This window comes from Diadema antillarum, unplaced genomic scaffold (assembly GCF_040938485.1).
Source record: "Diadema antillarum isolate AM-2024a unplaced genomic scaffold, OU_Dant_1.0 seq00000386_RagTag, whole genome shotgun sequence".
Classification (NCBI taxonomy): Eukaryota; Metazoa; Echinodermata; class Echinoidea; order Diadematoida; family Diadematidae; genus Diadema; species Diadema antillarum.
The window spans coordinates 3,690,402-3,714,890 of NW_027271384.1; the positions used below are offsets into that span (position 1 = coordinate 3,690,402).

The 24,489-nt window shown below is 43.4% G+C and overlaps 3 protein-coding genes across 3 annotated transcripts in view; all 3 read right to left on the bottom strand.

Annotated features, from left to right (window-relative positions):
* Window positions 1-3,725, bottom strand: LOC139731858 (zonadhesin-like). The gene is made up of 7 exons (XM_071642734.1): window positions 3,391-3,725; window positions 2,880-3,068; window positions 2,196-2,398; window positions 1,852-2,026; window positions 997-1,319; window positions 455-610; window positions 1-228 (listed from the first exon to the last, which is right to left on the bottom strand). The coding sequence occupies exons 1-7, from the start codon at window positions 3,554-3,556 to the stop codon at window positions 1-3; spliced, it is 1,440 nt and encodes a 479-aa protein (XP_071498835.1). The 5' UTR covers window positions 3,557-3,725.
* Window positions 3,696-7,035, bottom strand: LOC139731859 (zonadhesin-like). The gene is made up of 7 exons (XM_071642735.1): window positions 6,701-7,035; window positions 6,190-6,378; window positions 5,506-5,708; window positions 5,162-5,336; window positions 4,307-4,629; window positions 3,765-3,920; window positions 3,696-3,710 (listed from the first exon to the last, which is right to left on the bottom strand). The coding sequence occupies exons 1-7, from the start codon at window positions 6,864-6,866 to the stop codon at window positions 3,696-3,698; spliced, it is 1,227 nt and encodes a 408-aa protein (XP_071498836.1). The 5' UTR covers window positions 6,867-7,035.
* The window catches only part of LOC139731860 (IgGFc-binding protein-like), a 23,978-nt gene continuing 6,494 nt past the window's right edge, over window positions 7,006-24,489 (bottom strand). The window contains exons 14-30 of the mRNA XM_071642736.1: window positions 23,996-24,198; window positions 23,653-23,827; window positions 22,786-23,108; window positions 22,265-22,420; window positions 21,919-22,066; window positions 21,408-21,596; window positions 20,715-20,917; window positions 20,372-20,546; window positions 19,512-19,834; window positions 18,970-19,125; window positions 18,596-18,743; window positions 9,500-9,688; window positions 8,816-9,018; window positions 8,472-8,646; window positions 7,617-7,939; window positions 7,075-7,230; window positions 7,006-7,020 (exon numbers count right to left, since the gene is read on the bottom strand). Of these exons, the coding sequence (XP_071498837.1) occupies window positions 7,006-7,020; window positions 7,075-7,230; window positions 7,617-7,939; window positions 8,472-8,646; window positions 8,816-9,018; window positions 9,500-9,688; window positions 18,596-18,743; window positions 18,970-19,125; window positions 19,512-19,834; window positions 20,372-20,546; window positions 20,715-20,917; window positions 21,408-21,596; window positions 21,919-22,066; window positions 22,265-22,420; window positions 22,786-23,108; window positions 23,653-23,827; window positions 23,996-24,198 (3,260 nt within the window). The remainder of the gene's footprint in view (window positions 7,021-7,074; window positions 7,231-7,616; window positions 7,940-8,471; window positions 8,647-8,815; window positions 9,019-9,499; window positions 9,689-18,595; window positions 18,744-18,969; window positions 19,126-19,511; window positions 19,835-20,371; window positions 20,547-20,714; window positions 20,918-21,407; window positions 21,597-21,918; window positions 22,067-22,264; window positions 22,421-22,785; window positions 23,109-23,652; window positions 23,828-23,995; window positions 24,199-24,489) is intronic.

The following is a 24,489-nucleotide window of genomic DNA, read 5'->3' on the forward strand; positions in this document are numbered from 1 at the left end:
TCATATCGACTCCTTAACTCCCACACTATACGAGTACTGTACTGCGCCGCAGTAAAATTTAATCATCTCCATCTGCTCACCGTCTGGATTGATGAAGATGTAGCAGATGTCCTCCACTCGTTGCCGCACGTCGGGGTCATCACAGCCATCAACCGGCGGGAGAGCAGTGGTATCGCACTCCTCTTCATTCAGAACCCAGTCATTACCAAAGACATTCTGGAACCGTGTCTGCAAACAGAACCACATTCGTTAACACAATAAATGTAGTCCCTTTTCATCATTTTCTTGGTACTAAGTTTTGGGTACGGATGGACGATCAGGTCACTGATACATCCATAACACTGATTACGTCAAAGTCCAGTCACATGCGGAACATGTCTCTTTCCTACAATCGGATACCCTGATAGACAGGGTATTGAGAAAGGGAGTAAAAAGAGAGCAGAGTTCTACTTACGACACTTCCATCCTGGAGGCGGAAATCGTTGGATCTGTCGTCATCGAAGGTTCCGCACAGACCACAAGTAGCATTCCAGTACTGGTATGGCACCTCTATGGTTGCAGTGTTGGCTCCGTCGAAACGTACAGACAGACCAAAGGATGTTTGGATGGTCTGTAATAACGATCAGATATCAGGTCCTCTTTACCCTTCCCTTCATATCATGCCTCTATGCTCAATTCTAAAACAATTACGTATCAAGCGAAAATCTTACATCTTGGCATCATACCTGCAACAAATTTCACTTGATATTTCATTCTTGTGTCTCCTTCAAATATCTGACAATGAAATTACTTGGACACTAACATAGATGTTAATACTAGTTACTCTTTTTTTTATTGTATAAATACTAGTGTGCACCTAATCGATCCATCCTCGTAACAGGATACACTTCGGACATTTTAAATGCCCATACCTCAAAATCTACACCAATTGATGTGTTGACCCACAATCTGGGAGGCTTTCAAGACTAACGAGTAAAGTAGCTTTCATTCCCTTACCGCGTAAGACTGGTCCGAGCGAATAGTGACGCCGTTGATGAAGCTCAAGGGTGTCGTCCTCCTTGCACCGTTGACTAGAACCACTCTATTCCGCTCGATCGAATAGCTAGTGCCATTCACCTCCAGTACCACCTTGCGCAGGTACGACACTCGGTCCGATGGGTTGTTCTTGACGTTGTCTCCCCACAAGTGGAAATCCACAAGGTCCGTGCGATCGCTGCACGGCCTCACCAGCGTGTACTCACAGTCGCCCTGGAAGTCATGACGACCACCGTCGAACATAGTGTAGTGCGGATCTCCCCACACGGTGCAGATTCCAGGCGCTGTTCAGAAAAGCAGTTGGAAGGTAATTAAAGCACTCTGAATAGTGGCAGCCAGAAGTCCTCACTTCTTCTCGCAACAAAATATACAATTAGCCGCCTACACTACAGATGTATGCCATCTGCCACAAGTAAGCTTAAGGGTTTTTTTCACCTCTCGCATTTATTGCAGACTTCCTTCTATTTTGGTTTCCTCTTTCAAAACAGTACGGTGTTCATCACATACAAATTAACATGCTCTTTTACCATGCATGACTTGACTGGATCTGTACTCTAACAGCATAAAAAGAGAACACAAGTACATTTCTACAAAAGAGAGATCACTGGCACTCACAAATGGAGTCCATACACACCTACCAAACACTATCAAAATCTCTTGCAATATTGTGCTTCTTCTAAATATGAGGTACGTTTCCCGTCTACCTTCAGTTTTTCTTCTCGGACAAGATGAGCGGTCGACCAAAGGCTTGAAATACACCGCTCAGTAAGGCTCATCGCCGCCCCGCGTTCTCTATCTACTACTCAAATGACTTACCTCTGGTGCACTCTCCATTGCTGTAGGTGAAGCCGTCACGACAGTAGCAGTCTCTCACACCACCCTTGATCCTACACTCCTGGTTCTCCACGCACGCGTATGCCACACATTCCAAAGTGCCTCCAGAACAGCTGCACATCTCGGAGCAGTCATCGTTCACGTACACATCTCCTGCCTGTTTATGCCAAAAACCAATCATTTAGATTTGCTTCAGACCATGGTCTTCGTTTCAAGCCATTTGCATCTCCATTTGCTTTCAATCCACACGACAATAATCACAGTCTTCAACGTTTTATCAAACTTAAGCTCAAACTTTACCATCAAAGGAGGAAAGCCACACTCACCGAGATGTAGCTTCCGTCTGGAAGAGTGCAACCACAATCCTCCGGCTGCACGCATGTTCCACCGTCGTCCAGCAGTCCTTCAGGGCAGCTGCAGATTTCACGGCAGGGAAGTCCGCAGTTCAGGTCGGCATCTGGATCGGCACAGCTGGGCTGGCAGGCGCTACCGCAAGATTCGTACACTGTTCCAGTCGGACACTCAAACCCTGAATAAAGACAGTTTTTAGGCAAGGATATACCTTGAACAGCATTTACAACATACAAGAACATACAACAAATGAAATACCCATTCATCACCACGAAAGCTGTACATTACTTACACCGGATACGATCGGCATCACCCAAAACACAAAGCGCTCACACGAGGCCCATCAAGTCAGTACTGTCGTGGACATCCACAGCTGTACAGATTTACATTTTTCACACAAAATGCACTACCGTCATTCAGCATCCGCACTCTTCTTTCATGACTCCACAATATTTCACTTATTTCTTCCAAACTCACCGGTCGACTTTCGATGTCTTTCAAAGCCTGCTCACGGCACAGATGGTCATGTCAGACACTCTTGACACGCACTTTGTGATATCTGATCACATGGCTTCATATTTTGCACGTCTAGATTCTGATGATCAGCCAAAACAGCTTTCCACTATACAACAAAAGTGTCATGACACAAAAATACTTACCGCACTGGAATACAGATGCCCTCCAGTCCCCAACCAAGATTCCATTTGTTTCTCCTCGACACTTCTGAACGTATTCCTGCAGGGCTCCGCATATGACGTCGTTGTCAGGGTCAGTGAAACACAGGTCGAAGACGCAGGCATCATAGTAATCACTCACGTCCACAAAGTCTGCGCAGCCTCCAAGGGGACCTGAAAGCAAGAAACAGCTGCAAATATAAGCTCTTGGATACTACACAAACAACAAACAAAGATAAACACACACAAAAAAGAAAACAGACTGAGAAATCCCACTGGACTTTTCTGATCGAGGCGATCAGAAATCATCAGACAAATCCTCAGATAGGATGTCCCATACTCTAGATGCTTACCACGCTCATTTTCTAACTTGTACTCTTTCAACGCTTCAATAGATTGCTTTAACTTTTTATATATCATATCGACTCCTTAACTCCCACACTATACGAGTACTGTACTGCGCCGCAGTAAAATTCAATCATCTCCATCTGCTCACCGTCTGGATTGATGAAGATGTAGCAGATGTCCTCCACTCGTTGCCGCACGTCGGGGTCATCACAGCCATCAACCGGCGGGAGAACAGTGGTATCGCACTCCTCTTCATTCAGAACCCAGTCATTACCAAAGACATTCTGGAACCGTGTCTGCAAACAGAACCACATTCGTTAACACAATAAATGTAGTCCCTTTTCATCATTTTCTTGGTACTAAGTTTTGGGTACGGATGGACGATCAGGTCACTGATACATCCATAACACTGATTACGTCAAAGTCCAGTCACATGCGGAACATGTCTCTTTCCTACAATCGGATACCCTGATAGACAGGGTATTGAGAAAGGGAGTAAAAAGAGAGCAGAGTTCTACTTACGACACTTCCATCCTGGAGGCGGAAATCGTTGGATCTGTCGTCATCGAAGGTTCCGCACAGACCACAAGTAGCATTCCAGTACTGGTATGGCACCTCTATGGTTGCAGTGTTGGCTCCGTCGAAACGTACAGACAGACCAAAGGATGTTTGGATGGTCTGTAATAACGATCAGATATCAGGTCCTCTTTACCCTTCCCTTCATATCATGCCTCTATGCTCAATTCTAAAACAATTACGTATCAAGCGAAAATCTTACATCTTGGCATCATACCTGCAACAAATTTCACTTGATATTTCATTCTTGTGTCTCCTTCAAATATCTGACAATGAAATTACTTGGACACTAACATAGATGTTAATACTAGTTACTCTTTTTTTTATTGTATAAATACTAGTGTGCACCTAATCGATCCATCCTCGTAACAGGATACACTTCGGACATTTTAAATGCCCATACCTCAAAATCTACACCAATTGATGTGTTGACCCACAATCTGGGAGGCTTTCAAGACTAACGAGTAAAGTAGCTTTCATTCCCTTACCGCGTAAGACTGGTCCGAGCGAATAGTGACGCCGTTGATGAAGCTCAAGGGTGTCGTCCTCCTTGCACCGTTGACTAGAACCACTCTATTCCGCTCGATCGAATAGCTAGTGCCATTCACCTCCAGTACCACCTTGCGCAGGTACGACACTCGGTCCGATGGGTTGTTCTTGACGTTGTCTCCCCACAAGTGGAAATCCACAAGGTCCGTGCGATCGCTGCACGGCCTCACCAGCGTGTACTCACAGTCGCCCTGGAAATCATGACGACCACCGTCGAACATAGTGTAGTGCGGATCTCCCCACACGGTGCAGATTCCAGGCGCTGTTCAGAAAAGCAGTTGGAAGGTAATTAAAGCACTCTGAATAGTGGCAGCCAGAAGTCCTCACTTCTTCTCGCAACAAAATATACAATTAGCCGCCTACACTACAGATGTATGCCATCTGCCACAAGTAAGCTTAAGGGTTTTTTTCACCTCTCGCATTTATTGCAGACTTCCTTCTATTTTGGTTTCCTCTTTCAAAACAGTACGGTGTTCATCACATACAAATTAACATGCTCTTTTACCATGCATGACTTGACTGGATCTGTACTCTAACAGCATAAAAAGAGAACACAAGTACATTTCTACAAAAGAGAGATCACTGGCACTCACAAATGGAGTCCATACACACCTACCAAACACTATCAAAATCTCTTGCAATATTGTGCTTCTTCTAAATATGAGGTACGTTTCCCGTCTACCTTCAGTTTTTCTTCTCGGACAAGATGAGCGGTCGACCAAAGGCTTGAAATACACCGCTCAGTAAGGCTCATCGCCGCCCCGCGTTCTCTATCTACTACTCAAATGACTTACCTCTGGTGCACTCTCCATTGCTGTAGGTGAAGCCGTCACGACAGTAGCAGTCTCTCACACCACCCTTGATCCTACACTCCTGGTTCTCTACGCACGCGTATGCCACACATTCCAAAGTGCCTCCAGAACAGCTGCACATTTCGGAGCAGTCATCGTTCACGTACACATCTCCTGCCTGTTTGTGCCAAAAACCAATCATTTAGATTTGCTTCAGACCATGGTCTTCGTTTCAAGCCATTTGCATCTCCATTTGCTTTCAATCCACACGACAATAATCACAGTCTTCAACGTTTTATCAAACTTAAGCTCAAACTTTACCATCAAAGGAGGAAAGCCACACTCACCGAGATGTAGCTTCCGTCTGGAAGAGTGCAACCACAATCCTCCGGCTGCACGCATGTTCCACCGTCGTCCAGCAGTCCTTCAGGGCAGCTGCAGATTTCACGGCAGGGAAGTCCGCAGTTCAGGTCGGCATCTGGATCGGCACAGCTGGGCTGGCAGGCGCTACCGCAAGATTCGTACACTGTTCCAGTCGGACACTCAAACCCTGAATAAAGACAGTTTTTAGGCAAGGATATACCTTGAACAGCATTTACAACATACAAGAACATACAACAAATGAAATACCCATTCATCACCACGAAAGGTGTACATTACTTACACCAGATACGATCGGCATCACCCAAAACACAAAGCGCTCACACGAGGCACATCAAGTCAGTACTGCCGCGGACATCCACAGCTGTACAGATTTACATTTTTCACACAAAATGCACTACCGTCATTCAGCATCCGCACTCTTCTTTCATGACTCCACAATATTTCACTTATTTCTTCCAAACTCACCGGTCGACTTTCGATGTCTTTCAAAGCCTGCTCACGGCACAGATGGTCATGTCAGACACTCTTGACACGCACTTTGTGATATCTGATTACATGGCTTCATATTTTGCACGTCTAGATTCTGATGATCAGCCAAAACAGCTTTCCACTATACAACAAAAGTGTCATGACACAAAAATACTTACCGCACTGGAATACAGATGCCCTCCAGTCCCCAACCAAGATTCCATTTGTTTCTCCTCGACACTTCTGAACGTATTCCTGCAGGGCTCCGCATATGACGTCGTTGTCAGGGTCAGTGAAACACAGGTCGAAGACGCAGGCATCATAGTAATCACTCACGTCCACAAAGTCTGCGCAGCCTCCAAGGGGACCTGAAAGCAAGAAACAGCTGCAAATATAAGCTCTTGGATACTACACAAACAACAAACAAAGATAAACACACACAAAAAAGAAAACAGACTGAGAAATCCCACTGGACTTTTCTGATCGAGGCGATCAGAAATCATCAGACAAATCCTCAGATAGGATGTCCCATACTCTAGATGCTTACCACGCTCATTTTCTAACTTGTACTCTTTCAACGCTTCAATAGATTGCTTTAACTTTTTATATATCATATCGACTCCTTAACTCCCACACTATACGAGTACTGTACTGCGCCGCAGTAAAATTCAATCATCTCCATCTGCTCACCGTCTGGATTGATGAAGATGTAGCAGATGTCCTCCACTCGTTGCCGCACGTCGGGGTCATCACAGCCATCAACCGGCGGGAGAACAGTGGTATCGCACTCCTCTTCATTCAGAACCCAGTCATTACCAAAGACATTCTGGAACCGTGTCTGCAAACAGAACCACATTCGTTAACACAATAAATGTAGTCCCTTTTCATCATTTTCTTGGTACTAAGTTTTGGGTACGGATGGACGATCAGGTCACTGATACATCCATAACACTGATTACGTCAAAGTCCAGTCACATGCGGAACATGTCTCTTTCCTACAATCGGATACCCTGATAGACAGGGTATTGAGAAAGGGAGTAAAAAGAGAGCAGAGTTCTACTTACGACACTTCCATCCTGGAGGCGGAAATCGTTGGATCTGTCGTCATCGAAGGTTCCGCACAGACCACAAGTAGCATTCCAGTACTGGTATGGCACCTCTATGGTTGCAGTGTTGGCTCCGTCGAAACGTACAGACAGACCAAAGGATGTTTGGATGGTCTGTAATAACGATCAGATATCAGGTCCTCTTTACCCTTCCCTTCATATCATGCCTCTATGCTCAATTCTAAAACAATTACGTATCAAGCGAAAATCTTACATCTTGGCATCATACCTGCAACAAATTTCACTTGATATTTCATTCTTGTGTCTCCTTCAAATATCTGACAATGAAATTACTTGGACACTAACATCGATGTTAATACTAGTTACTCTTTTTTTTATTGTATAAATACTAGTGTGCACCTAATCGATCCATCCTCGTAACAGGATACACTTCGGACATTTTAAATGCCCATACCTCAAAATCTACACCAATTGATGTGTTGACCCACAATCTGGGAGGCTTTCAAGACTAACGAGTAAAGTAGCTTTCATTCCCTTACCGCGTAAGACTGGTCCGAGCGAATAGTGACGCCGTTGATGAAGCTCAAGGGTGTCGTCCTCCTTGCACCGTTGACTAGAACCACTCTATTCCGCTCGATCGAATAGCTAGTGCCATTCACCTCCAGTACCACCTTGCGCAGGTACGACACTCGGTCCGATGGGTTGTTCTTGACGTTGTCTCCCCACAAGTGGAAATCCACAAGGTCCGTGCGATCGCTGCACGGCCTCACCAGCGTGTACTCACAGTCGCCCTGGAAGTCATGACGACCACCGTCGAACATAGTGTAGTGCGGATCTCCCCACACGGTGCAGATTCCAGGCGCTGTTCAGAAAAGCAGTTGGAAGGTAATTAAAGCACTCTGAATAGTGGCAGCCAGAAGTCCTCACTTCTTCTCGCAACAAAATATACAATTAGCCGCCTACACTACAGATGTATGCCATCTGCCACAAGTAAGCTTAAGGGTTTTTTTCACCTCTCGCATTTATTGCAGACTTCCTTCTATTTTGGTTTCCTCTTTCAAAACAGTACGGTGTTCATCACATACAAATTAACATGCTCTTTTACCATGCATGACTTGACTGGATCTGTACTCTAACAGCATAAAAAGAGAACACAAGTACATTTCTACAAAAGAGAGATCACTGGCACTCACAAATGGAGTCCATACACACCTACCAAACACTATCAAAATCTCTTGCAATATTGTGCTTCTTCTAAATATGAGGTACGTTTCCCGTCTACCTTCAGTTTTTCTTCTCGGACAAGATGAGCGGTCGACCAAAGGCTTGAAATACACCGCTCAGTAAGGCTCATCGCCGCCCCGCGTTCTCTATCTACTACTCAAATGACTTACCTCTGGTGCACTCTCCATTGCTGTAGGTGAAGCCGTCACGACAGTAGCAGTCTCTCACACCACCCTTGATCCTACACTCCTGGTTCTCCACGCACGCGTATGCCACACATTCCAAAGTGCCTCCAGAACAGCTGCACATCTCGGAGCAGTCATCGTTCACGTACACATCTCCTGCCTGTTTGTGCCAAAAACCAATCATTTAGATTTGCTTTAGACCATGGTCTTCGTTTCAAGCCATTTGCATCTCCATTTGCTTTCAATCCACACGACAATAATCACAGTCTTCAACGTTTTATCAAACTTAAGCTCAAACTTTACCATCAAAGGAGGAAAGCCACACTCACCGAGATGTAGCTTCCGTCTGGAAGAGTGCAACCACAATCCTCCGGCTGCACGCATGTTCCACCGTCGTCCAGCAGTCCTTCAGGGCAGCTGCAGATTTCACGGCAGGGAAGTCCGCAGTTCAGGTCGGCATCTGGATCGGCACAGCTGGGCTGGCAGGCGCTACCGCAAGATTCGTACACTGTTCCAGTCGGACACTCAAACCCTGAATAAAGACAGTTTTTAGGCAAGGATATACCTTGAACAGCATTTACAACATACAAGAACATACAACAAATGAAATACCCATTCATCACCACGAAAGCTGTACATTACTTACACCAGATACGATCGGCATCACCCAAAACACAAAGCGCTCACACGAGGCCCATCAAGTCAGTACTGTCGTGGACATCCACAGCTGTACAGATTTACATTTTTCACACAAAATGCACTACCGTCATTCAGCATCCGCACTCTTCTTTCATGACTCCACAATATTTCACTTATTTCTTCCAAACTCACCGGTCGACTTTCGATGTCTTTCAAAGCCTGCTCACGGCACAGATGGTCATGTCAGACACTCTTGACACGCACTTTGTGATATCTGATCACATGGCTTCATATTTTGCACGTCTAGATTCTGATGATCAGCCAAAACAGCTTTCCACTATACAACAAAAGTGTCATGACACAAAAATACTTACCGCACTGGAATACAGATGCCCTCCAGTCCCCAACCAAGATTCCATTTGTTTCTCCTCGACACTTCTGAACGTATTCCTGCAGGGCTCCGCATATGACGTCGTTGTCAGGGTCAGTGAAACACAGGTCGAAGACGCAGGCATCATAGTAATCACTCACGTCCACAAAGTCGGAGCAGCCTCCAAGGGGACCTGAAAGCAAGAAACAGCTGCAAATATAAGCTCTTGGATACTACACAAACAACAAACAAAGATAAACACACACAAAAAAGAAAACAGACTGAGAAATCCCACTGGACTTTTCTGATCGAGGCGATCAGAAATCATCAGACAAATCCTCAGATAGGATGTCCCATACTCTAGATGCTTACCACGCTCATTTTCTAACTTGTACTCTTTCAACGCTTCAATAGATTGCTTTAACTTTTTATATATCATATCGACTCCTTAACTCCCACACTATACGAGTACTGTACTGCGCCGCAGTAAGGCGTGACAGATTTAATATAGCGAGCGTTCGGCCGCGTGGGGAATGCTCGCGTTCCTCCTTTTGTTAGGGGACGCCCCTATTCCTCCTGCGTGCAGAATGGGGGGTTTAATCCCTCTATTCATCAGCCTAATGAGGGCGTTCCTTGGACGCAACAGAACGGGCTTGCTCACAAGTCGCATTCATGGCGTTCCTCTCCGCTTTAGGAACGCAAGGATTATCCCAACCACGTGCTTTCCGCGCACGGCTTCACCTTTGAAAAGAACAATTTGCGCCGGCAAGTGCACAATTCACGGTGGACGCCAGAATTCCACATCGTTCTTGCAAGTTAAAATAAATCGCGTGGCAAAAACGAGTGAGAGAAATCGCGCACTTCAGACAGTTATACGATTGCGACTCCACATGCTCGCATACGCTACGGAGTAACATTGCACGAGTTCGCAAAATTCTCACGACTCGCAGTTTCCAAGCGTCATGAACAGGATTGGTATTCCAAAAGTTTTGTCGAAGTTTTGCGATTATTCACAAGCAATAATTCACGAGCGAGAAGTTGCATTCTGGTTTACTTTTCGATGACATTAGTCAAGGCTCGACACTTACGGGGCCACCAAAAACGCGCGTCGTGCCACCGAAATTTCAGAAATAAAGATTTTGGTACGATCGGGCCACCAAAAAAGTCGGATGTTTGCCTTTACTTTCGAAAATGAACAGCGGTAACAATCGGCTCCGTAAGATGCTAAAATAGATGTCAGATGTTTACTCTTAATTTTGGAAATGAATAACGGTAATATTCGACTCCGTATGATACTAAAATAAATGTCGGATGTTTGCTTATACTTTGGGAAATTAATAACGGTAAGAGTCAGCTCCGTACGGTGCTTAAATTAATGTCAGATAATTGATTTTGCCTTTGGAAATGAATAAGGATAACATTCCGCTCCGGAAGATGGTGAAATAATTGTCGAATGTTTGCTTTGACGTTCAGAAATGAATAATAATGATATTCAACTCTGTATGATGATAAAATAAATTTCTGATGTTTGCTTTTATGTTCGAAAGTAAATAGCAATAACATTCAGCTCCGGAAGATGCTAAAATAAATGTCGAATGTTTCCTTTGACGTTCGGAAATGAATCAGAGTAATATTCAATTCCGTATGGTGATTAAATAAATGTCGGATATTTGCTTTACTTTCGAAAGTAAATAGCAATCACATTCGGCTCCAGAAGATGCCAGAATAAATGTCAGATAATTGCTTTTACTTTTGGAAGTGAATAGCAGTAACATTCTGCTCAATACCATGCTAAAACAAATGTCGGATTTGTTATTCCACACTGCTCGATTGATAAAAAAAAAAAAACTGTTACGATTCGCTAAAGTTTGTTATTATGCTGAAGGTTCGCTTTTCTTTTTTATACAAGTTTCGAAATTTCGGACGTTATATAGCTGATACGAAAACGAAGTTTCTTACCACGAATATGATAATTTCTTTACAGATAAACGACCCACCTTTTTTTTTCCATTTTCGGATGAATGAACCATCTGAATATTTTTTTTTTCCCGGAATGATGAATATCGTGCAAAGAAGTAAACGATGTCACGTTCAGAAATAAACCCATATATTCCCGTCACAGGAAAAGATTCGGCGTTTTTAATTTTCTTTTAGCCAAAAATGACATAAGTTTCGTACCATGCACGTAATTCATTCTCACATTTACGAACCTTCGGAATAATGCCGCAAATGGTATTAACGAGCCCTAATACAATTTTGGATTAACACATTACATAAGGCATATCAAATTTGCGTGTTTTGCGGGTTCAGCAAAAAGAACCATCGGATTTACGAACCTTATTCTTCTTTCGGAATAATGAACATAAGGCAAAGGAAATAACGATGCCATAATAGGAATTCAAATTATTTTCTTGCCTCAAAGATTTTCCATACTTATTTTCCGAACTACTAACCCCCAATGCCAGACTAAAAATCCGAAAATTAAATAAGCTCTGCTTTCTGATGTTTTGTTAATCCCAGAAATTAAAAGGAACAAGTTGTGTTATTCGTTTTCAGAGTAACGTAATTAATTTAATATCACGATAAATGCACCCTTAGAATCACAAAATTCGTGCGGTTTCGGATTAATGAATCGTATTTATTTTTCACATTAACGAATATCAATACGGCAGAGGGAATTTTCGAGAATATTATAGCGAATCTTATTTAACTTTCGCATGACAAGAACCTTACAGGTGCAACGAACATCAAAATATAAGAACGATGTCAAACTAAAAATTGAAACTGTATAGTTGCTTCAAGAATTTTACCTCCCGTCTATATTGCTTTTCCGATCTAAATCTAAAAATGAAATAAAACAAAACAAAACAAAACACGATGAAACGCGCTATTATTGCCGAACATAGAATACATCCCCATAGGTGGAACAAAATAACAACAGAAAAAGATGCAGAGAGAGAATGATGGGCGGGAGAATGGTCTTGGAGGTCGAAGATCTTTTGTGTGTGTGTGTATGTGTGTGGAATTGAATATTACATGTACATGTTGTGCACAGAAATCTGTCAAAGTCTGTCAAAGTGTGTCAGAGTCACGAGAAATCAAGTTTTAGTTATGCCTAAATGTGGATTCTACAGACTCTAAAGCTACGTTTACACCATGTTCCCGGCGGCCAAGTTGTATTTGCCTGAGATGCAGTGCGCTGTGGGTATACTAGTATATGCAGTTGAGACATTCTCCTGTTCCCCCCCCCCCCACCTTCGCATTCTAAGTCTTGTTCGGATCGTTCCAGTCCTCGCCCCGGCGAACTTCTATAGCTATCACACGCTGTTCTCACGGCGTCTGATCAGGCTATAGACTATCAATATTTTCCGTCCCGTCCCGCTGCGGACCGCCTCCAAGTTTTGTTAGGGTCTATTACGTGCCGTCGTGTTTCATTGCATTCATCCCATTTTATCAAGGCATACAAAATTAAATTCCTCATTAGCACCGGGACTGCCGTGGCAATTTTTTTTAAACAGTTTAAGAATGTGACACGGCATCCACGGCAATCACGGCCTGTCACATTTGCCTATCTCGTCTCACAGCGTTGTTTCACGTCCGTCCCATTTTGTCCGTGATGGCCTGAAATGTGACTGCCGTGGTTGCCGTGAACATGTGTAAACGCGGCTTTTAGCTTTACATAATCCAATTCCACATCCCTTTAAACCTTAAATACGAATATTTGTACGCTATTGTCAGTAGTTCACTTTCTAAAAAGCAAAAACAAACGAACAACCAAACAAACGAACGAACAAGTAAACAAACAAAACCATGACAATCTCTTAAAATTCAGGTTCTGTTTCCGTTCAAGCTCACAACCTGATTCTTTCCCTAAACGAAACAATACAGCAGTCGTTCTTTATAGCGACGCACGACGGCGTTTACGCTCCTCCTCTGTCACTTCATAAGGCGAAAGCATTCTATATGAGGAGTCAAAGAAAATCATCCAATTATAAGACGGTATCTATCATCGACCAATACGGCAGCCTGATGTGAACTTCGGTGTGTTTGTGTCCGTGCCGTAAAATGAATACGTCGGTGCGCTTTTGTGTGTCGGGTGCATCTTTAGCAAGGAGCTACAAGTTTTGTTGCTTGTAGCTCCATGGCTGTTATTGCTGCCCCAAAACAAGGGAAGCAGAAGAAAAAGGGCATACCTGCTATTAAGAAAAGCCTCTTTTAAACGAGGATGTTTCTTGCTGCTATTCCCTTCCGATTGTAAAAACTAAAGAGGGTGCTTTATAAGCAATTATGAATACCTGAATTGAAAGGACCAGAGGATACCCATTCTGTAGGCGACGTAAAAAGCATAGGAAAGCCAATTGAGACAATTGGTGCTGGTCAGTCGTCTGCCGAGATCATGGTACTTGCATGTACAACAGTACTATAAACCATCAAAATTAATGTATATACACGAATGTAACATTGATACATATCTTTCTCATAATCTGTCACTTTGAAACACTGCATAAAATATGAAGTACCACTGACTTGGTTACTCAACTCAGCATGACATTAAAGCTTTCTAGTATCACATTATTGTGTTACGGGGGGGGGGGGGGGGCGTTTAATAAATCTGTTTGTACAGTTACGAACAACTTACGAGCGACTGGTGATCAGTTCTGATGTGCTATACTTATCAGAATTTCCATAATTCAGCACAAGAACTTATCATCAGTCACTCGTAAGTCGTTCGTATCTTTACGAACAGCTTTATGACCCTCCCCCCCCCCCCCCCTTCACTGCGTTTCAAGCAGTGGGATATAATTATATCCTAACAAAATATAATAAGATTAAGGCATTTCGTTTTCTAGTTCACGAACTTTCGGAATAACTTTTTTATTTTGTGTGTGTGTGTGTTCTTGAATATTCATCAAAACGAACTTAATTGCATTCTATGTGATTAACGAAATTTTGGAATAATTAATTGCAGACAGAGATGAAAATGACCGTTACTGTTTCTTGCATATTTCTCAGTTTTTATGTTCACAACGATGTTCCTCGCTTTGTGATTACGTTTGGTCCATCCATCGCGTTTCCCGCAAGCTTGAAAAAGGAGCTAAAATTCACGCAAGGAGACGGGTTTTCTTCCACGAGAGACAAATCATTTGTAGAAGATGCACCGTCCTTCCCGCCTGTTATAAAGATAACCTATCATACACTATATACGGCTAGCACTGTATGTAGTACTGAAGAAATTTTTCCTGGTGAGAGTCGGTAGACTTATCCGTTCCAAGCGCGGGTAAATTAGTAAGTCTTCTCTCAGGACATTAGGTTTTACCCAGAACTTTACGGAATCATCATCTTGCTGACCTATAAGAAAATAAGCCCAAACATTACATTTTGCCAGTTAACAAATAGCCAGGTTAATTATTGTTGCACAAGTTGTCATTATAATACGCTTTGCAAAAAGTAGGCTTACTTTCAATCTTCACTGATGAGCTCTAAACAGCCCATTATACATAACCAGGGAAGAGGGATAATTACATTCATAGTTTAAATGAGTTTTCTTAACCCGTTCCTCCCATAATTCTCCAAGAGCCTGAAATGCTCAAAAGCGAGATTCTCTTTGCAGGTCGACTTGAGAATGGACAGGTTGGTATTCCTCCTGTGCAGAAACAGTCAAGCTGTAGGCCTATTACGACAGTATCCCCTTTCCATGGTCAACTACAATACCATGTGCCATCAAACAATGAAAGTATCGATCGGGCACCAGGTATAGGTATGAATAGACATTGCGCTAATGGGCTCACAAACTCTTTTGTTGTACACAAGAATATTGTCACTGGAGGCAAGTATCTACTGAGCTGAGCCTCTATCGCTGTGTACATCTTAATTCGAGTTTTATTGCGAAAGAAGCACATATACGCGAAGTTAGTAACGGCAATGCACAAAACACAAAAATCTTGAGAGCTTTTGAAAGAGCGGGATCCGAAACATGGACCCGTTTCTAGACACTGTACGTTTTAAATTTGATATGAAAAAAACAAACGCATATTCCCCAAAGTGCATGCAAATTTGCGATTTAAATTGAAGTGCGTTGCTGTGAAGATATGCGTGTGAATTCGTATGATTCTGTCGAGATAATTTTTCAGTGCCGACTGAGTTGAAAGAGGATGTGTGATTTTCCTTCCCTAAGTCGCCATATTTTTATTTGTTTTGCTTACATTTCTATTGCCATACTCTGAAAATGAATTGTTCTCGCGCTCCGATTCGCAACATTACCGCTCTGTACGGCGCGGGCCAGTCTGAAATAAAAACAAGAAAAATTGTTAATCCGGAAACGACATCTTTCGGATTACTAACCTTCGTAAAGATAAACATCTTTCCATCGTCGAACTTATTTAACTTTGGACTGAGATTTAAACCTTCGGAATAGCGAACTACAGTAACAATAATTTGCTACTATTTTTTTCATCGACATTTCGTGAAGCACGATGCGTTTCGGTAGTTTGAAACGTGTTAATGTTGCGATGTCTTTCCCCTGCTAGTGCAGACTAAGTTCAATCATGGCGAAAGTTCCGTTACGAAATAAAAAATGATTCAAGTCTTTTCAACAATAACACGCTTCGGTTTATAGTTTTTATGCGTTTAAACGCAGTTTTTAGTTTCGTACAAAAACCGCAAGTCTTTTCTGCAACGCTCTTGCGTTTTAGATACAGCGTTGCTTGTGATTTGATGGACTTGCATTTGACTATTAGAATTAGTGTTTAAACGCAATTGAGTTTAAGTTTCTTACAATTTTCTAGTGTCGGATGATTATGAAATGCAAGTCTTTTCAGCGTTCCGTGTTTGATGGACTTGCATTTGATTTTGGGGGTTGCGTTTAATTCTTAATTTTGCGTAAGAAGTAAAAAATAATGCAGGTCTTTTCAACAATAACTCACTTCCGTAGATGTTTAGAGATGCGTTTAAACGCAGTTTCTTATAATTTCGTACAAAAAGTATGTCTTTTCTGCAATGCTCTTGCGTTTAAATACAGCGTTGCGTGTGATTTGATGGACTTGCATTGGATTTTTAGAATCGCGTTGAAATGCAACTGAGTTTTAAAGAAGTTCCCTACAATTTTCAAGTTTCGTATATCAAACGCAAGTCTATTCAGCGTTCCGCGTGATTACATGGACTTACAATTGCATTTGATTTTCAGAGCTGCGTTTAATTTTTAATTTTGCATACGAAAAAACAAACAAAATAATGCAAGACTTTTCAACAATAACGCACCTCCGTAGATGTTAAGAGATGCTTTTAAACGCAGTTTCTCTATAGTTTCTTTACGAAAACCTCAAGTCTTCCCTGCAACGCTCTTGCGTTTGAATACAGCGTTGCGCGTGATTGATGGACTTCATTTAATTTTTAGAGTTGCGTTTCAACGCAATTGAGTTTCAGGTTCATACAACTATTTTCTAGTTTCATACTATATCAAACGCAAGCCTTTTGGCAGCAACGCACTTGCGTTTATGTGCAAAGTTGCTCGTGATTTGATACACCTGCATTTAATTTTCAGCTGCATTTAATTACATGTAGTTGCATTTGATTAATTTTCTAAAAACGGGCCCAGGTTTCTATTAACGCTTCGGAATAATTAACGTTAGAATATTCGGATAAACAGAAACACCTACACGTGTATTTCATGTTCTGATAATGATTTTCTACTAGGACCTTTATGTGTACAAAGTTTTTGCGTTTTGAGAATAACGAGCAGAAAAGGGGGAAAGTGAACTGCTTTGGGTAGCCAACTACATGTAATTCTCCAATGTAAATGAATGTATGCCCTTTCATTTCTGGCGTACAAGACATGGCGCGAACGCTACCACGCCATACACTAGGGAATTACCGATTAGAAATGCAGCGAATCAGAGCGGGAAAACAATTTATTCTTTTTTAAGAGAATGGCGATAAGATTTTGAGCGAAAAATTATGTCGACTTAGACGAGGGAATAAACACGTATTTCAGCTCAGTTGGCACTAAAAAATCAGGTCGACTTACGCGAGTTGTGGACTTATAAATGTCGACTAAGACGAAGAAATTTTCAAGGAATAACAAGACAAAAATCGGGACTTTTTTATCGTGTCGACTTAAGCAATGTCGAGGTTTACTGTACTAAAGCTCCATAGTTTCAGCAGAGCCAGATGTGTATGTACCTCCCTGGTTTCAGGAAGGAGGTACTAGGCGAGCTCGCCTGGTACCTCCTTGGTTTCAGGTGCAGGGAGCTCTCATCAGCTAGCTCTCGCCAACTACAGCACGTGTCTCCAACAGCATGCACGTATCACACACAGCACAGGGTTACTAATACATGTACTATACATAGCCCCTCTTCCCTCCCAGGCCCCATGCAATTGACACGATGTTTACGACCCATTCAGCGCGTACGCAAATTAATTTACCCTGCGGTTTTTGCCTGGCGGCAAACCTGCTTTGAAGTTCCTGGAAATTTCCACCAGCTTGTTGCCTGGCTGGCACGGCCATGGGTGTCAAGTTTCCGTCAATCTACCTAGCTATTGTGAGTGTTTTTCTTATACACTTGTCACTTCATTACACACATTTTGCTTCACCTGAGAAGCTGCTTACAAGAGTGGTCTCACGCTCATGTAAGGGGAACAAATACTATATTTCGGATACTATTTCAGATACTTCTTGATTACGCCTCTCATCGACGCAAATTAAGGTAATCACAGCGTTACTAACGCGTAATAGTGCAATGCCTTTCGTGGTTTCATTTGTTTGCTAGTTTGTCCGTTTTTTAAGCTTCCATGAAATCAACTGTGTAAGTGTTAAGCACAAGACAAAGGGAAGACTTAATCCGGGCGTTCCCGAACGCTGGCTACATGGAGCGATGGCTTCGTGGTCGATTGGGTGCAGTGAAGTTGACGCTATTGTGTTCGAAACAAAGGCACTAAACAAAAGACTTTTAAGCTGGCGTTCCCGGAACGCGGACGGCATGGGCGCATGCCAAGCTCGTGCCAAGCTGGCTACTTAACAGATAAGAAGGCATGTCGGACGCGGGCGAACGCTCGTGAGATAAAATCTGTCACGCCTAAAATTCAATCATCTCCATCTGCTCACCGTCTGGATTGATGAAGATGTAGCAGATGTCCTCCACTCGTTGCCGCACGTCGGGGTCATCACAGCCATCAACCGGCGGGAGAACAGTGGTATCGCACTCCTCTTCATTCAGAACCCAGTCATTACCAAAGACATTCTGGAACCGTGTCTGCAAACAGAACCACATTCGTTAACACAATAAATGTAGTCCCTTTTCATCATTTTCTTGGTACTAAGTTTTGGGTACGGATGGACGATCAGGTCACTGATACATCCATAACACTGATTACGTCAAAGTCCAGTCACATGCGGAACATGTCTCTTTCCTACAATCGGATACCCTGATAGACAGGGTATTGAGAAAGGGAGTAAAAAGAGAGCAGAGTTCTACTTACGACACTTCCATCCTGGAGGCGGAAATCGTTGGATCTGTCGTCATCGAAGGTTCCGCACAGACCACAAGTAGCATTCCAGTACTGGTATGGCACCTCTATGGTTGCAGTGTTGGCTCCGTCGAAACGTACAGACAGACCAAAGGATGTTTGGATGGTCTGTAATAACGATCAGATATCAGGTCCTCTTTACCCTTCCCTTCATATCATGCCTCTATGCTCAATTCTAAAACAATTACGTATCAAGCGAAAATCTTACATCTTGGCATCATACCTGCAACAAATTTCACTTGATATTTCATTCTTGTGTCTCCTTCAAATATCTGACAATGAAATTACTTGGACACTAACATAGATGTTAATACTAGTTACTCTTTTTTTTATTGTATAAATACTAGTGTGCACCTAATCGATCCATCCTCGTAACAAGATACACTTTGCACATATTAAATGCCCCTACATCAAAATCAATATCAATTGATGTGCTGACCCACAATTTGGGAGGCTTTCAAGACTAACGAGTAAACCAGCCATCATTCCCTTACCGCGTAAGACCGGTCCGAGCGAATAGTGATGCCGTTGATGAAGCTCAAGGGTGTCGTCCGCCTTGCACCGTTGACTAGAACCACTCTATTCCGCTCGATCGAATAGCTAGTGCCATTCACCTCCAGTACCACCTTGCGCAGGTACGACACTCGGTCCGATGGGTTGTTCTTGACGTTGTCTCCCCACAAGTGGAAATCCACAAGGTCCGTGCGGTCGCTGCACGGCCTCACCAGCGTGTACTCACAGTCGCCCTGGAAGTCATGACGACCACCGTCGAACATAGTGTAGTGCGGATCTCCCCACACGGTGCAGATTCCAGGCGCTGTTCAGAGAAGCAGTCGGAAGGTAATTAAAGCACTCTGAATAGTGGCAGCCAGAAGCCCTCACTTCTTCTCCCAACAAAATATACAATTGGCCGCCTACACTACAGATGTCTGCCATCTGCCACAAGTAAGCTTAACGGTTTTTTTCACCTCTCGCATTTCTTGCAGACTTCCTTCTATTTTAATTGGTTTCCTCTTTCAAAACAGTACGGTGTTCATCACATACAAAAGTACATGCTCTTTTACCATGCATGACCTGACTGGATCTTGTACTCTAACAGCATAAAAAGAGAACACATGCAAGTACATTTCCACAAAAGAGAGATCACTGGCACTCACAAATGGAGTCCATACACACCTACCAAACACTATCAAAATCTCTTGCAATATTGTGCTTCTTCAAAATATGAGGTTTCCCGTCTACCTTCAGTTTTTCTTCTCAGACAAGATGAGCAGTCGACCAAAGGCTTGAAATACACAGCTCAGTAAGGCTCATCGCCGCCCCGCGTTCTCTATCTATTACTCAAATGACTTACCTCTGGTGCATTCTCCATTGCTGTAGGTGAAGCCGTCCCGACAGTAGCAGTCTCTCACACCACCCTTGATCCTACACTCCTGGTTCTCCACGCACGCGTATGCCACACATTCCAAAGTGCCTCCAGAACAGCTGCACATCTCGGAGCAGTCATCGTTCACGTACACATCCCCTGCCTGTTTGTGCCAATACCAATCATTTAGATTTGCTTTAGACCATGGTCTTCTTTTCAAGCCATTTGCATCTCCATTTGCTTTCAATCCACACGACAATAATCACAGTGTTCAACGATTTATTAAACTTAAGCTCAAATATTACCATCAAAGGAGGAAAGCCACACTCACCGAGATGTAGCTTCCGTCTGGAAGAGTGCAACCACAATCCTCTGGCTGCACGCATGTTCCGCCGTCGTCCAGCAGTCCTTCGGGGCAGCTGCAGATTTCACGGCAGGGAAGTCCGCAGTTCAGGTCGGAATCTGGATCGGCACAGCTGGGCTGGCAGGCGCTACCGCAAGATTCGTACACTGTTCCACTCGGACACTCAAACCCTGAATAAAGACAATTTTTAGGCAAGGATATACCTTGAACGTCATTTACAACGTACAAGAACATACAACAAGTGAAATACCCATTCATCACCACGAAAGCTGTACATTACTTACACCGGATACGATCGGCATCACCAAGAACACAAAGTGCTCACACGAGTCATATAAAGTCAGTACTGTCGGGGACATTCACAACTGTACAGATTTACAGTTTTCACGCAAAATGCACTACCGTCATTCAGCATCTGCACTCTTCTTTCATGACTCCACAATATTTCACTTATTTCTTCCAAACCCACCGAAAGACTTTCGACGTCTTTCAAAAGCTGCATCTCATCCTCACGGCACAGAGGGTCATGTCAGAGACTCTTGACACGCACTTCATGATATCTGATCACATGGCTTTATTTTTTGCACCTCTAGATTCTGATGATCAGCCAAAACAGCTTTCCACTATACAACATAAGTGTCATGACACAAAAATACTTACCGCACTGGATTACAGACGCCCTCCAGTCCCCAGCCAAGATGCCATTTGTTTCTCCTCGACACTTCTGAACGTATTCCTGCAGGGCTCCGCATATGATGTCGTTGTCAGGGTCAGTGAAACACAGGTCGAAGACGCAGGCATCATAGTAATCACTCACGTCCACAAAGTCGGAGCAGCCTCCCAGGGGACCTGAAAGCAAGAAACAGCTGCAAATATAAGCTCTTGGATACTACACAAACAACAAACAAAAATACACACACAGAAAAAAGAAAAGAGACTGAGAAATTCCACTGCACTTTTCTATTCGAGGTGATTAGAAATCATCAGACAAATAGTCAGATAGGATGTACCATACTCCAGCTGCTTACCACGCTCATTTTCAAATTTGCCCTCTTTTAATGCTTCAATAGATTGCTTTAACTTTTTGCATATCATATCGACTCATCTACTCATAGAATACACGAGTACTGTAGTGTGCCTCAGTGAAATTCAATCATCTCCATCTTCTCACCGTCAGGATTGATGAAGATGTAGCAGATGTCCTCCACACGTTGCTGCACGTCGGGGTCATCACAGCCATCAGGGGGCGGGAGAATTGTGGTATCGCACTCCTCTTCATTCAGAACCCAGTCATTACCAAAGACATTCTGGTACGGTGTCTGCAAACAGGACCACATTCGTCAACACAATAATTGGTACTTTTGGGTACAGCTGCACGATCAGGTCACTGTTACATCCACAACACTGATTACATCAAAGTCCAGTCACATGCGGAACATGTCTCTTTCCTACAATCAAATACCCTGATAGACAGGGTATTGAGAAAGAAGGTAATAAGAGAGCAGAGTTCTACTTACGACACTTCCATCCTGGAGGCGGAAATCGTTGGATCTGTCGTCATCGAAGGTTCCGCACAGACCACAAGTAGCATTCCAGTACTGGTATGGCACCTCTATGGTTGCAGTGTTGGCTCCGTCGAAACGTACAGATAGACCAAAGGATGTTTGGATAGTCTGTAATAACGATCAGATATCAGGTCCTGTTTACCCTTCCCCTCATATCGTGCCTTTATACTCAATTCTAAAACAATTACGTGTCAAACAAAAATCTTACATCTTGGCATCACGGCTGCAACAAATTTCACTGATATTTCATTTTTGTGTCTCCTTCAAATAATTGACAATGAAATTGCTTTGACACTAACATAGATGTTAATGCTAGTTTCTCTTTCATTTAATTGTATAAATACTAGTGTGCACCTAATCGATCCATCCTTGTAACAAGACACACTTTGGACATTTTAAATGCCCCTACATCAAAATCAATATCAATTGATGTGCTGACCCACAATTGAGTAAACCAGCCATCATTCCCTTACCGCGTAAGACCGGTCCGAGCGAATAGTGATGCCGTTGATGAAGCTCAAGGGTGTCGTCCGCCTTGCACCGTTGACTAGAACCACTCTATTCCGCTCGATCGAATAGCTAGTGCCATTCACCTCTAGTACCACCTTGCGCAGGTACGACACTCGGTCCGATGGGTTGTTCTTGACGTTGTCTCCCCACAAGTGGAAATCCACAAGGTCCGTGCGGTCGCTGCACGGCCTCACCAGCGTGTACTCACAGTCGCCCTGGAAGTCATGACGACCACCGTCGAACATAGTGTAGTGCGGATCTCCCCACACGGTGCAGATTCCAGGCGCTGTTCAGAGAAGCAGTCGGAAGGTAATTAAAGCACTCTGAATAGTGGCAGCCAGAAGCCCTCACTTCTTCTCCCAACAAAATATACAATTGGCCGCCTACACTACAGATGTCTGCCATCTGCCACAAGTAAGCTTAACGGTTTTTTTCACCTCTCGCATTTCTTGCAGACTTCCTTCTATTTTAATTGGTTTCCTCTTTCAAAACAGTACGGTGTTCATCACATACAAAAGTACATGCTCTTTTACCATGCATGACCTGACTGGATCTTGTACTCTAACAGCATAAAAAGAGAACACATGCAAGTACATTTCCACAAAAGAGAGATCACTGGCACTCACAAATGGAGTCCATACACACCTACCAAACACTATCAAAATCTCTTGCAATATTGTGCTTCTTCAAAATATGAGGTTTCCCGTCTACCTTCAGTTTTTCTTCTCAGACAAGATGAGCAGTCGACCAAAGGCTTGAAATACACAGCTCAGTAAGGCTCATCGCCGCCCCGCGTTCTCTACAGTGTATCTATTACTCAAATGACTTACCTCTGGTGCATTCTCCATTGCTGTAGGTGAAGCCGTCCCGACAGTAGCAGTCTCTCACACCACCCTTGATCCTACACTCCTGGTTCTCCACGCACGCGTATGCCACACATTCCGAAGTGCCTCCAGAACAGCTGCACATCTCGGAGCAGTCATCGTTCACGTACACATCCCCTGCCTGTTTGTGCCAATACCAATCATTTAGATTTGCTTTAGACCATGGTCTTCTTTTCAAGCCATTTGCATCTCCATTTGCTTTCAATCCACACGACAATAATCACAGTGTTCAACGATTTATTAAACTTAAGCTCAAATATTACCATCAAAGGAGGAAAGCCACACTCACCGAGATGTAGCTTCCGTCTGGAAGAGTGCAACCACAATCCTCTGGCTGCACGCATGTTCCGCCGTCGTCCAGCAGTCCTTCGGGGCAGCTGCAGATTTCACGGCAGGGAAGTCCGCAGTTCAGGTCGGCATCTGGATCGGCACAGCTGGGCTGGCAGGCGCTACCGCAAGATTCGTACACTGTTCCACTCGGACACTCAAACCCTGAATAAAGACAGTTTTTAGGCAAGGATATACCTTGAACGTCATTTACAACGTACAAGAACATACAACAAGTGAAATACCCATTCATCACCACGAAAGCTGTACATTACTTACACCGGATACGATCGGCATCACCAAAAACACAAAGTGCTCACACAAGTCATATAAAGTCAGTACTGTCGGGGACATTCACAACTGTACAGATTTACAGTTTTCACGCAAAATGCACTACCGTCATTCAGCATCTGCACTCTTCTTTCATGACTCCACAATATTTCACTTATTTCTTCC

Bases quoted from the DNA above. Each gene is read 5' to 3' on its own strand.
- LOC139731858 (XM_071642734.1), bottom strand. From the start codon at position 3,556: ATGTGGTTCTGTTTGCAGACACGGTTCCAGAATGTCTTTGGTAATGAC. The intron at 2,399-2,879 runs GTAAGTATTTTT...GTCTTTATTCAG, and splicing joins GGCATCTGTATTCCAGTGCG to GGTTTGAGTGTCCGACTGGA. The intron at 611-996 runs GTAAGGGAATGA...TCGTTATTACAG, and splicing joins GCTCGGACCAGTCTTACGCG to ACCATCCAAACATCCTTTGG.
- LOC139731859 (XM_071642735.1), bottom strand. From the start codon at position 6,866: ATGTGGTTCTGTTTGCAGACACGGTTCCAGAATGTCTTTGGTAATGAC. The intron at 5,337-5,505 runs GTGAGTGTGGCT...TGGCACAAACAG, and splicing joins CAGACGGAAGCTACATCTCG to GCAGGAGATGTGTACGTGAA. The intron at 3,921-4,306 runs GTAAGGGAATGA...TCGTTATTACAG, and splicing joins GCTCGGACCAGTCTTACGCG to ACCATCCAAACATCCTTTGG.